General features: G+C 39.8%; 1 protein-coding gene across 1 annotated transcript in view; it reads right to left on the reverse strand.

The window, feature by feature from the left end:
• Positions 1 to 12,183, reverse strand: part of tat (tyrosine aminotransferase) — a 50,016-nt gene that overhangs the window by 8,307 nt on the left and 29,526 nt on the right. Inside the window, exons 8-9 of the mRNA XM_062023479.1 lie at positions 1,982 to 2,134; positions 1,781 to 1,909 (exon numbers count right to left, since the gene is read on the reverse strand). Of these exons, the coding sequence (XP_061879463.1) occupies positions 1,781 to 1,909; positions 1,982 to 2,134 (282 nt within the window). The remainder of the gene's footprint in view (positions 1 to 1,780; positions 1,910 to 1,981; positions 2,135 to 12,183) is intronic.

Consider the following 12,183-nt stretch of genomic DNA (forward strand, 5'->3'; position numbering starts at 1 on the left):
AAAAGGGCAGCAGGAGATGCAGGAGAGGCGGAAGGAACTGGAGAGCCAGTGGTGCATGACGAGCGAACGCGACAAAGAGCGAGACACAGACGACGCCGGGGGCGGCTGAAAAGCGACCGGAAGAGCGAGCAGTTGGAAGATGAAGAGCTGAAAAGCGACCCGACCTGCACTGACGTTTATTGAAAATAATAAACAAAGTGACAAAACTGCTCCAGTCATGTCTCTTCTTGGTGGTCCATGGAACCCGGAGGGAAGAAGTTCTCCACAATTGGCGCCCAACATGGCTGGACCACCGGAGGCGGGGGGAAGACGACCCCCTGTGGGCTCTCGTAGGCGCGCTCGCCAAGCTGGCAACAAGCAGCCGCCAACAGCTCGAGGACTCCCGCCAACAGTGCCGGCTTCTGCAGGTGTTGGCGGACCAGGCGGGGGGCTGCAAATGGCCCCCCATTGGAAAAGAAGAAATAGGAGTCGGTGAAGAAGTTGAAAAAGATTTTGTTGAAGATTTTGTTGAATATTTTGTTGAAAATTTCGACGAAGAACAAGAAGAAGAAAGAGAAGAAGAAGAAGGCAAAATAGAAGAAGAAGAAGAAGAAGAAGAAAGAGAAGAAGAAGAAGATGGAACAAAATAACAAGGAGAAGAAGAAGAACAAGAAGAAGAAGAAGGACAAGAAGGACAAGAAGAACAAGAAGAAGAACAAGAAGAAGAAAAACAAAAACTCAAGGAAGAAGTCAAAGAAAAAGTCGAAGAAGTCAAAAAAAAAGAAGAACAAGTCAAAGAATAAGTCAAAGAATAAGTCAAATACAAGTCAAAGACAAAGAAGATAAAGTCAAAGAAGAACAAAGGAGGGACGAAAAAATGGTGAAAAAGGAAGAAAAGACCGGGGACACAGGTGGCCGTGGTCGACTTCCTTTCCCGCTCCCTCAAAGGTTGGGGGGCCGGACGGAGCCGGACGGAGCCGGACGGAGCCGGACGGAGTCCCGGCTTGCGTCTGGCGGCGGAGGTCTGTGAGGAGGCGGGGCCGGCGGACCTGCAGCGAGGCGGGGCGCGCCGGGGCCGGTTCCGAGATGGGCGTCAGGTGCGTAGATCGCCCACCTGGGCACAGTTATGTAATCACCTCGCAATGTGTAAAAGGGCAGCAGGAGAGGCGGAAGAGGCTGGAGAGCCAGTGGTGCATGACGAGCGAACGCGACAAAGAGCGAGACACAGACCACGCCGGGGGCGGCTGAAAAGCGACTGGAAGAGCGATCAGTTGGAAGAGGAAGAGCTGAAAAGCGGCCCGACCTGCTTTATTGAAAATAATAAACAAAGTGACAAAACTGCTCCAGTCATGTCTCTCCTTGGTGGTCCATGGAACCCGGAGGGAAGAGGTCCTCCACAGTCACAAATTGGGCCAACTCTAAACTGCTCGTTTAAAGGAAATATGAAGGGAGGTAAGATCAATTCATAAATATCTTCGGGATGGCCTCATGGTTTGATGTCAAATGTTTTGGACATATGCAGATCGCAAATACACAACGTGTACCGAATGGTAAGAAAAGTTGGTTTGACGTAATAGGTCCCCTTTAAATATAAATTTACCGGAGTTTGAACTCACGAGTCGGACAGTTTTTCACTGGACACATTTCCAGCTTTGTTGTTGTTTCCGGATGAGGAGATGCTGCTCCATTATTGATTTAAGTAAAGTCTGAATGTCATTCAAACAGTTAGCTCCATCTTTGACTTGAATTAGTCTTAAAAAGGACTGTAATTCTACTAGGTGTGATGGGAATGTCAGCGCACCTTGAGGAATCGAACAGTATCATGGTAGAAGCTTTCAGGTGTGTTGTTGAGGATTCCCTCCAGGGCACCCTGGACGATGGTACACGCTCCAAGAATACGTTGGCTCAGTTTGACCAGACCTTGTCGAATCTGCAGAAGATTCAGATGGATTAAGATGGATGATGTCATCGGTCACCTGCTTGGTGTTAGAATTTCACCGACCTCAGAGCCAAAGATGTTGTTCCTGTCATTGATGAGGATCCATCCCAACCTCCAACCGGGGACGAGCCAGCGTTTAGCCAAGCCTCCGCACGAAATAATGGGAACATCGCTACTGAGAGACGGCAGGGAAGGGCAGTCGCAACCTGGAAAAACCTGAGAAGAAAACACAAAGTCAAATATTGTCCAGTCATTAACTTGTTGCAGTGCATGACAACAAAAACCAGTAGGATTTTAAAATAAGACATACTGTGGAAATGTTTTATTCCAGGTGTACTTCAATTAATGCCTTAGCATTCTGGCTTTTTATGGATAAAATGTCAAAAAATATTCTAAAAATATAAATCTAATCACTCTAGTATCAATCATTTACTAATACTACCCTTGGTATCGACACTTCTGATAAATAGATGGATCCGCCCTCCCCTTATGTCTGGCCTCTACACAGAAACAGTTGTTATATTGTCGTAGAATTTCTGACCTTTTGACCTATATTTCTTGTCTTTTAAGAATGTCCGCTCATTTTCAATTCTCTTGTATTTTGTGCCATTGAATGGACCAGTTGTGGGACAAAAGTGAATATTAAGTCGTGCCAACCTGTCTACAGAATGTGTTGACTGTCTAAAGGATTCGAGTTGTTATGGAACAGATAGGGAAAACAACAAGACATTGACGCATTTAGATAACAAACAATGACGCACAAGAGACATATAAAAAATGGCAGAACACCAGAACTGGACAGTGATTTTGGCTTGTGTGTGTCTTGTTTACTCCGGAGTAACATGTGGTCTGTCTGCACGGCCAACTTAATTCAACCTGCACTTCTGATAATGGGTAAATAAATTTGTTGTACTAAACTACTTTTGTTGCCTGTTTAAGCTTCGGACAATCCACTACACAAATTGGCGTCACGAACAGGATGGTTTAGAAGCTACAGGTCGACAGCCGCTCCCGCTCTCTCTGTCAGGCAGACAGTGTGCTGCACGCGCGCATAACAAGGTAAGCGTTTTGCTTAAAGTGTAAACATTTTCTGCCTGGAGAGAGCCGGATCGATAAGACTAATTGCTGAATCTATTTTTGATAAAAGATAGGTTTAGTCAGGTTCTCCAAAAACAACCTGGAATGGGGTAAATTATGGTTGGATTGAGTTATTTTATATGTGATCATTTGTCTGTGTGTTTGTTGAAAACTTGTGATTTCTTGTTTTTAACATAAGGGGATTGTTGATAGAATTTTGGTGGTTTGGAGTGTAGAAGCACAGACGATGTGAGACGAAAAATTTCTTTTAACCTCTTCATCCTCTGTCGTTGCTGGCAGAGGATGCTTCTTTCTGCAAGTGCATCAGAATTAGCCAGAGTTGGACAAAGATAAATTTAAGGCAAGGTTTGCTAACTGGTGTGACATTTGGCCCATATAAAATTGATACGTCTGTGAAAGTGCGAGACACCTGTCTATGTGGAAACTGCAGCGGTCCCTAGTCCTTGTGACTCAGCGTGTAAAAAAGCCTCATATTAGGTGACCATTCAGTGACTCCGGTAAAGGAGATCAACTGAGCCAAGTTGTCACGAATCTGTTTAATGGCTGCAGAATAGACAGGTGGCATCTCGGGCTCCATATGGTAGAGCTTTGGTGAAACTTGGTGAAACTGTATGGGACTGACCAGACACGATGTCTGTAGGATTGCTGGATGATTCCTGGTGGTCCTATGGCGCCTTAGGCCAGTGATCCGTGTTGGTCAGTTTGATAACGCAGGTGCTGCTCCAATGAAACGGGTTAATCGCCGTTTTATGAGCAATGATGGAACCTGGTTTTTGTGATATGAGACGGCCGATTCCACAAAAGCACGCGTGCATTAGTTGTTTATATTGGTCCGGACCAGGGGGGCGTGGTTTGTGGGATAAAAATGTGTGTTTTTTAAAAATTTATATATATATATCTGCGTATTGTAATAACTTTTGTGTAGCACCTGGTTTCTTATCTGTTTTAATTCCCCTCTGAAAAAATCAACCTCTCCCCTCACGCTTTTTTCGCACCCACGCTGATCTGCAAGAGTTGGGAAATTGTCCAAAATGTGTGTGCTTGTGACGAAATAGACAAAGTTATGTACAGAAAACATATGAGTGAATGATCCATCCATACAATTATCTTCTTCCGCTTATCAAGAGGTTGGATCGCGGAGGCAGCAGCCTAAGCAGGGAAGCTCCCCCTCTGGCGCTGCGAGCGAATTCCAGTCATTTGAGATTGTTTTAAACTATACTGGTGATTGTGACTGTGCGATATTACAGTTGTTTTACACACTGAGGTTTTGAGTACGGGAAAAAAGGCTCTTGCTCGCTGGTAAATTCTCTGTGTGAGTGACTGTGTGACGCATATAAAAATTTTTTTTTTAAAAAAGGAGTCTCAGCTGGGAGACATTTTGAGATAAGAGTGTGTGCGTGTGACGAGGCTGTGTGAGTGACAGCTGCGTGAGGCGTGGGCCGAAGAGGTGTGACAAAGCTAGGATAGCATTGAGCTAGGTTAGCATTAAGCTAGGTTAGCATTGAGTTAGCATAGCATTGGATTAGTTTAGCATTGAGCTAGGTTTAAAGAATACAAAAATAAAAAAATAAAAAAATATATATAAATATATATAGTGGACAGCTGTACTCAATCTGAAGAGAAGGCTGACAGGTTGGTTTTGATAATAGGAAAAATAAAATATACTGTATATGAATAAATAAACATTTAAATATCAATACATACATTTGTACTGGGACATTGAAGCATTGTTGACCTATTTCAAAAATCAATATCCCCGTAAATGATAGTTTTCTCCTCATAATGTAAACAAGCTAAGAATACAAACTGGAAGGCTGTTGTTCTTTACTCGGAAACATAATTGCCATTGTTTTAAAATTAAATTATCTGAACATTTAACACATTATGACTTATAAAAAATAGATGGGTATGATCATAACAATAATGCTTTGTGTAATATTGAAATGAGCCTTTTAAGTTTAAGTATTGGGTCTATATTTCTTCTATAAACATTTCCCCAAACTTCAAAACAATATTACATATGGAAAAATAAATGAATAATATAACATGTGCAGACATTTCTTATTCAGCATGTGTTTTACTTTATACCAAATAGCAATGGATTTGGATATTTTTCTTTAATATGTTCAATATGTGGCTTCCAACATATTTATGATCAATTATTATTCTCAAGAAGTTAGTTCATATACTCTGTCAAGTTACTCTTTCTGGTAAAGATTTAGTCTTATTAATTTCTACATATTGAGATCTATTACTTAAAATAACTACTTAACCACTGTTGTGAAACACTTTTACTTTATGGGAGTATTGGGATAGGATTGAAGAAGATGTCTGCTGTGGTGGTGGTTACTTTGGAAATTAATTTAATAAAAGTAACTTTAAAGTGCAGTCTGACATTTTAGTTTGGAGTAATTTATAGTTTTATTTAGACATTGTGGTGCACCATACCATACGCCGGGAATCGTTTTTGGTGATTTGGCTCCCAACATTTTTTGTGGTCTTTGGTGTGACTCGGCCGGGGTTTTGGGCTTGCGACCTGCCGATTTCAGGGCGGACACTCTAATCACTAGGCCACTGAGATGAAGTAGGCAAACCAAATCTCAACAGCTTTCAGTTAGCTATAGATTTTGAGAGTATAATGCGAATAACTATAACTTTACAACTGTTTGCTGTGAATAGTGTTGAATAATAATTACAAATAACAGCCTACATTAATAATTAGAATAAGAGCCGATATGTAAAGTGTTAAAAAAGAGGAGAAGTGTGATTACGCCTGGCGCTTAGAGCATGGCCTTGTGTGTTTGTTGTGACTAGGTTGGATAACCAGTCGGAGACAGGCAAGGCAAGGCGGGGCAGCTTTGTTTGTGTGGCGTTTTTCATGCAACAAAGTGAAATGAAAGAAAATAAAAGCAAAATTAAAATGCAGACAATAAAAATAAACACAGTGCGGACGTTAAAAGTTAAAAGATTAAAAGATTTAGCTGAAAGATAAGGAGAAACGTGAATAAAAACATTCTTTTGTTTTGGAGAGTATCACGCACAGCGGGAGGTCAGAGTGCAAGCATGACAGCTTGCTCGCGCCTACTGATAGACAAATGATAGTTTAAATTAACTTATAGATAATCTTTAAGTGAATTAAAAGGGTACTTAAATACACATGAAGTAGTACGTATAATCTTTGAATTAAGGTTTTTGATTAGCAATTAATGGGATAGTTAAGACTGTAATTTTAAAACGTGATATGCAAATTGAACTAACCGAGAGGATATGAAAACGATGGGTGTACATGTTTTGAGTTCCAAATTCTGGAGGAAAAAACCTCAACAAAACGTAAAACCATACAGACGGACTTGGGTGGTAGCCACGGTTGTGCTAGGTCAAGCGAGGGTGGAAAGGATGTGCAGCCGGGGGACTGCCAACTTCTCTGAACAAGACAAGCTCCAAAGTTGTAGCCAGAACATGCTCACAAAAAATACAGGTGTGACAGCAGGACGAACAGCAGGATACAAACAGACCCCTGCTGGACATAAGTGTCAACGGACAATGTTCAACGCAATCTTTGAAGCATTCCTTTGTGGTCAACCTGCACACACCTTGTAATGACCTGCTTACGAACTGTGCCCTGACAATTCAATACCGCACAGAAGGAACTTCCTGATGTTGCCTGACAGCACGACATCAGCTGACAACTACTGGGGACGCCTCCCAGGAACGAGTGGAAGACGGGGACTGCTCCAACTGTCCTAGCACTAGCTGACTGAGGTGCGTCCGTGTGTCCTGCCACCCAAACCGCCAAAGTGTATGATCACCAATTAGACGACTCATAATAGGAGCCTGTGACTCTTATATATGGTGGGACTCAAGGTATGGCCGCTCATGTGAACTATCCTTACAACAATTAGAATGGTGTAAGATGGACAACTAATGACCCACATTGTTCCCTCTGTCCTGCCTACGAAACCAAAAATTTAGGTCAAATGATAAAACATGGCGTAGCTGCCGCTGATTGAACCGATACGCGAATACCACATTTTCAATTATTTCGGTTGTCTGTTAAAAACATAGCTATTGGTTGCAATTTGGACATTCCTGCTGTAGGCTATAAAGAGCTAGCAGCTACACAACAGCTGAGCTAAAACAAAATTTAAGCATATCAAATAATTGTAGTTGCTTATTACATACACAAAGTCGCAGAGAGACAGAAGTCTGTAGAAAGTATTCAGTAACAAACGTGTCCGCATTATTAAACTTTCTACCACAGGAAACATACTGAACAAATACAGCAGTTACTGTCAGACTCTAATCCGGATTACCTTGTCTATCAGAGACATGGTTAAAACCCACAACACCTTTCGTTCAAATTAATGTCAAGATTACAGAAAAGACAGATCGAGTGACAAAGGGGGGAGGAATTATGATTTATGAAAGGGAAAACATTAAAAGTAGATCAATTTGAGTATGTTGAAATTAAAATCACATTCTCCTCAGAAATGTATTTCAAGGTAATTGTAGTATACCGACCGACCACAGCTAAAGACATTTTTCTTGATTCATTTTCAGACATCCTCAAACAGCATAGTATGAAAGAAGTAACGTCATGGAGGACGTTAATCTGGACTGGTTAAATAAAACACGTAGAAAGAAACTTAAGGATATTATAAACGGCTTCTATATGATACAAATGATAAGCAGCCCTACTAGAATTACAATTGGATGACAAAAATTCAAGAGAACATCTGTAAATACACGAATACAAAACCAGAAAGAAGAGTGCTAAAATAAAAATACCTTGGATTAATAAAACAATTTGGATTCTAATAAAGACATGAGGACTCAGCTCTCATAAGAGCAATTAAAACAGGTCTAAATACAGATCGTATGATTTTAAAAGTTTGGAGGAACAAAAGTTACAATGTTTATGCGGAAGTCTAAGACTGACTTTCACTTAAAATTAATCAAAGCTGCAAAAGGGAACATTAGAAAGTTATGGAAAACCAGATACAAACTTACGGAAAGAGAGCAAACAAGAAACAACACTATAACATTAAATATCAATGGCGCTACTATCGCAGACAGTCTGGACATAAGTAATAATTTTAATGAACATTTCATCCAGTCTGTACAAACTCTGAATAAAAAGTCCCTCAAAATCAGTGCAAATAATTGTCATTTATTCAGGATGGACTAATTTTAGAATTAACAAATGAAACAAAGTTAAACAAAATCTTCGCTGCATTATCAGACTCACGATCTAGAGATATATATATGGGTTGGACACTATCTTCCTAAAAACATATAAGGATTGTATTATTGCTCGTATAACAACGATTGATAAATAAATCAATAATGGAAAACACTTTACCTACCGCGTCGAGAAACTGCTACTATGATTAAATCCATAAAGCAGGAAATAAAGAAGACCAGAACATGTACAGACCAATTAGCCTTCTCCACGTTATAACAAAAGGAATAGAAAATTTGAAGTTAAAAAGTGGCTTTGGAGCAATCAAGGCTGCTCAGACGGTCGCTAAGAGGGGCATTATGTTGACAAATCAATTTAATGAGTATTATATTTATCCATGAGAGCATTTTTGTTGTAGATTGTGAGGTACGGCTGTTAAAATCTTGGTTGTTTTTACGAATGATGACAGATGTGAACAAGAGCATGTATTGTCTTTGTGTGATGATGTAAATAAGGTGTGGTTGTATTGTATGGTAAGTATGTGTCCATGAAGGGGCATTTTAGGACTTCTCTTAATCTGATTACATGCTACAGTATGATTATTTTTTATTAATTATTAATTACTATGAATGTATATATTTATTATGATTAATTAGTGTCATAATTTTATTGCTTGATTTTTGGATCCCTTTAATTTAGGTAGCCAGGGACTGCAGATGGAAAGTAGCTATTTAGATATAATCTGGTACAGAATTTATCTGTTTCTGAACTTAATGTTTCTGTGCATTGTCCCATCATAGATAGACTAAATTAAATACAACTATTTAGTGAATTATTGAGGCCACAATAATTCACTAGGTGTTGTAAAATATCAAAGTACTATTGCAAAAGCGAACAGTGACCTCAAACATGACCTGTCCTCCGCCTCTGTTCTTGCTGCACTTGACTATCAGCTGCCTTTTCTTTTTCTTGGATGTTTCTGAAACTACTACTACTACCACTACCACTACTACTATTACTATTACTACGACTAACACTGTCCCTGTAAGAGGGGGGAGGTAAGTTTGGATTGGGTCAAGTTTGAGCGTGTTGAGGTTTTATTTAATCAATATGATCAATCCGGTACAAGGATAAAGGAACGTAATGATTTAGATTGACAATTGCAGTGGTTGGCGAAAGCAACCCCAACCTCAAAGGAGGGTGTCAATTCAGTAATTAAATGTTTTGTGAATTATCTAATATCCCGACATGGTTTCCCCAAAAAGATTAGGTCAAACAACGGCACCTATTTTAAGAAAACAGGTTAATCTTCTTCAGTCACAAGATCAGCACTTCTCAGGACCAGCAGCTTCCTAGGAAGGTGGAAAGACCATGAGACCAAAATGGTAAGTTTGCAAAATGTAGAATTTGTGTGCCAGTTCCTCTGTGCAGATTTGAGGATGAAAGCAGCCACTCCAGATTCCCTTGCACTCGCTAAGAGGGGCACGGTCAAAGCCAATCCAGGACCAACACCCGATACCTGACTGGAAGGAACCGAGAGGAGAGACAACACCTTGCCAGCGATGACGAGAACAACTAAGGTTGCCAGCCAATGGGTCCACCGGGACTCCAGCAGCTGTGGAAAGAAGTGTCGGGAGTGCCGAAGCAGCGAGGAGGCCTGAAGCAAGCCGAGGGCCTGGACCAAAGCCCCACGCCCCATACTCTGCCCCAGCCTTCCCCAAAGCCCCCACAGCTCCAACTCTACCTGAGTTATCCCCAAAGCGGCCAGCGCGCACATGCCATTGCACAGTCTGCCCAATGGACTGAACCACACCCCAAGAAGAGACAGAGACAGACTGTTTGAGTGGATCTCTTTCTTCACCAAGGCAGCCAAAAGCCCAACGAGGTGTCGGCAGGCCACCAGCCTGAGGCACCACCGAGCCATCTATACGAGCACTAATCGAACATGGACTCATACGAAATTCAGTTGTGTGTTCAAAATCAATTGATAATTAACAATATTGGTAACTACATTCATTGCAAATGCCGGGAAAAATATTTTTGCAAATGTCTTACAGTCATAAGTCTATATACATTCATCTATTTATGTTCAATGATGTTCATGATCAAAGTATTTGTTATTCCTTTACTAAATCAAAGGGTAGGCCACTAATTGTGTTCTGTGAGATGGTTTTACTGCAGGCTGGTAACAGCGATCGCTCTGAAGGAGGGTCATAGACGGAATTTTTGCCTCGTATAAAAACATTGAGGTTTTTGCCTCTATCTGTGGTTAACTTAGTGGTCTACATCAGAAATTGTTTTGGTCCAGGGTCTTACGACCCTGGAAGGAGGGTATGTCGTAGAATTTCTGACCTTTTGACCTATATTTCTTGTCTTTTAAGAATGTCTGCTCATTTTCAATTCTCTTGTATTTTGTGCCATTGAATGGACCAGTTGTGGGACAAAAGTGAATTTTAAGTCGTGCCAACCTGTCTACAGAATGTGTTGACTGTCTAAAGGATTCGAGTTGTTATGGAACAGATAGGGAAAACAACAAGACATTGACGCATTTAGATAACAAACAATGACGCACAAGAGACATATAAAAAATGGCAGAACACCGGAACTGGACAGTGATTTTGGCTTGTGTGTGTCTTGTTTACTCCGGAGTAACATGTGGTCTGTCTGCACGGCCAACTTAATTCAACCTGCACTTCTGATAATGGGTAAATAAATTTGTTGTACTAAACTACTTTTGTTGCCTGTTTAAGCTTCGGACAATCCACTACAATATTGCTATCTATAATTCTTAATAACTGTTAATATCTGTTAGTAACACGCTTCCATCAACACTTCTTAAACTTTGCGACACTTATTTCTTCTGTTACTTCACGCCAGCTTGGTGGCTTAGCAATTAACTTCTTGTCTGCTTTTTACTGGGTTTGATACCTCCTCCAGTGATCATAGTACTTTTAGAATATTTACCACAATGCAGGTGACGATTATCAAATTAGAGGAAAGGCTCCACACTGTGTATGAACACAGTCAGTTGCTAGCCGTCATTAATAAAGTATCAGCTAAAGGGAATTGGAATTTGTGATCAGCATTGAAAGGCATACATCATCAGCATTTGCCCATTATGAACAAATATTGTTTTTGTAGCATCTCTTGAGTCCGTGGCTTTGGGATCATTTGAACATAAACAAGATGATGTATTTGAACCCTGACAGTCCGATTGCGTTCAAGTACTGATGCAAACAAATAGGAGTTTAAACAGAGTGGAAGTAGAATAATGTGTTTTAGGTTCACTAATGTGTCCTCAAAATGACTAGTTTGGAAGTGTGGTTCATACAATGTGGTTCATAGCTTGGCTTCTGACCTAATCCCATTTCAAATTTGACAATGATACCACAAGTAGGTAGTATAACAAATTATAGAAAAATTGTCCATGCACCATAAAAAATTCAAAATCACACCCATGCATGATGGGAAAAATGCAAAACACTCTCCACACTTAACCATGTTTGGCACATTTAGCTGCTTGATATTTCCGATTGATTACAAAACTTCAAGGAGGTTGTCAGGGAATTACAAGGTAGAAGTCAAACTTTCAAATACTCTTAATATCCAATTATATGAATTATTATAATAGATTCATTGTATCGATATGATATGTACACATATATATGTATCGGCTATATATATATATATCTACATCTATGTGAATATATATATATATATATATATATATATATATATATATATATATATATATATATATATATATATATATATATATATATATATATATATATATATATATATATAGATATATATATATATACACATATATAAATACACTGATATACATACATATATACACATACATACATGTATATGAATAAATGATAAATGATAAATGGGTTATACTTGTATAGCGCTTTTCTACCTTCAAGGTACTCAAAGCGCTTTGACAGTATTTCCACATTCACCCATTCACACACAC

The sequence above is a fragment of the Entelurus aequoreus genome, linkage group LG16, assembly GCF_033978785.1.
Source record: "Entelurus aequoreus isolate RoL-2023_Sb linkage group LG16, RoL_Eaeq_v1.1, whole genome shotgun sequence".
NCBI lineage: Eukaryota > Metazoa > Chordata > Actinopteri > Syngnathiformes > Syngnathidae > Entelurus > Entelurus aequoreus.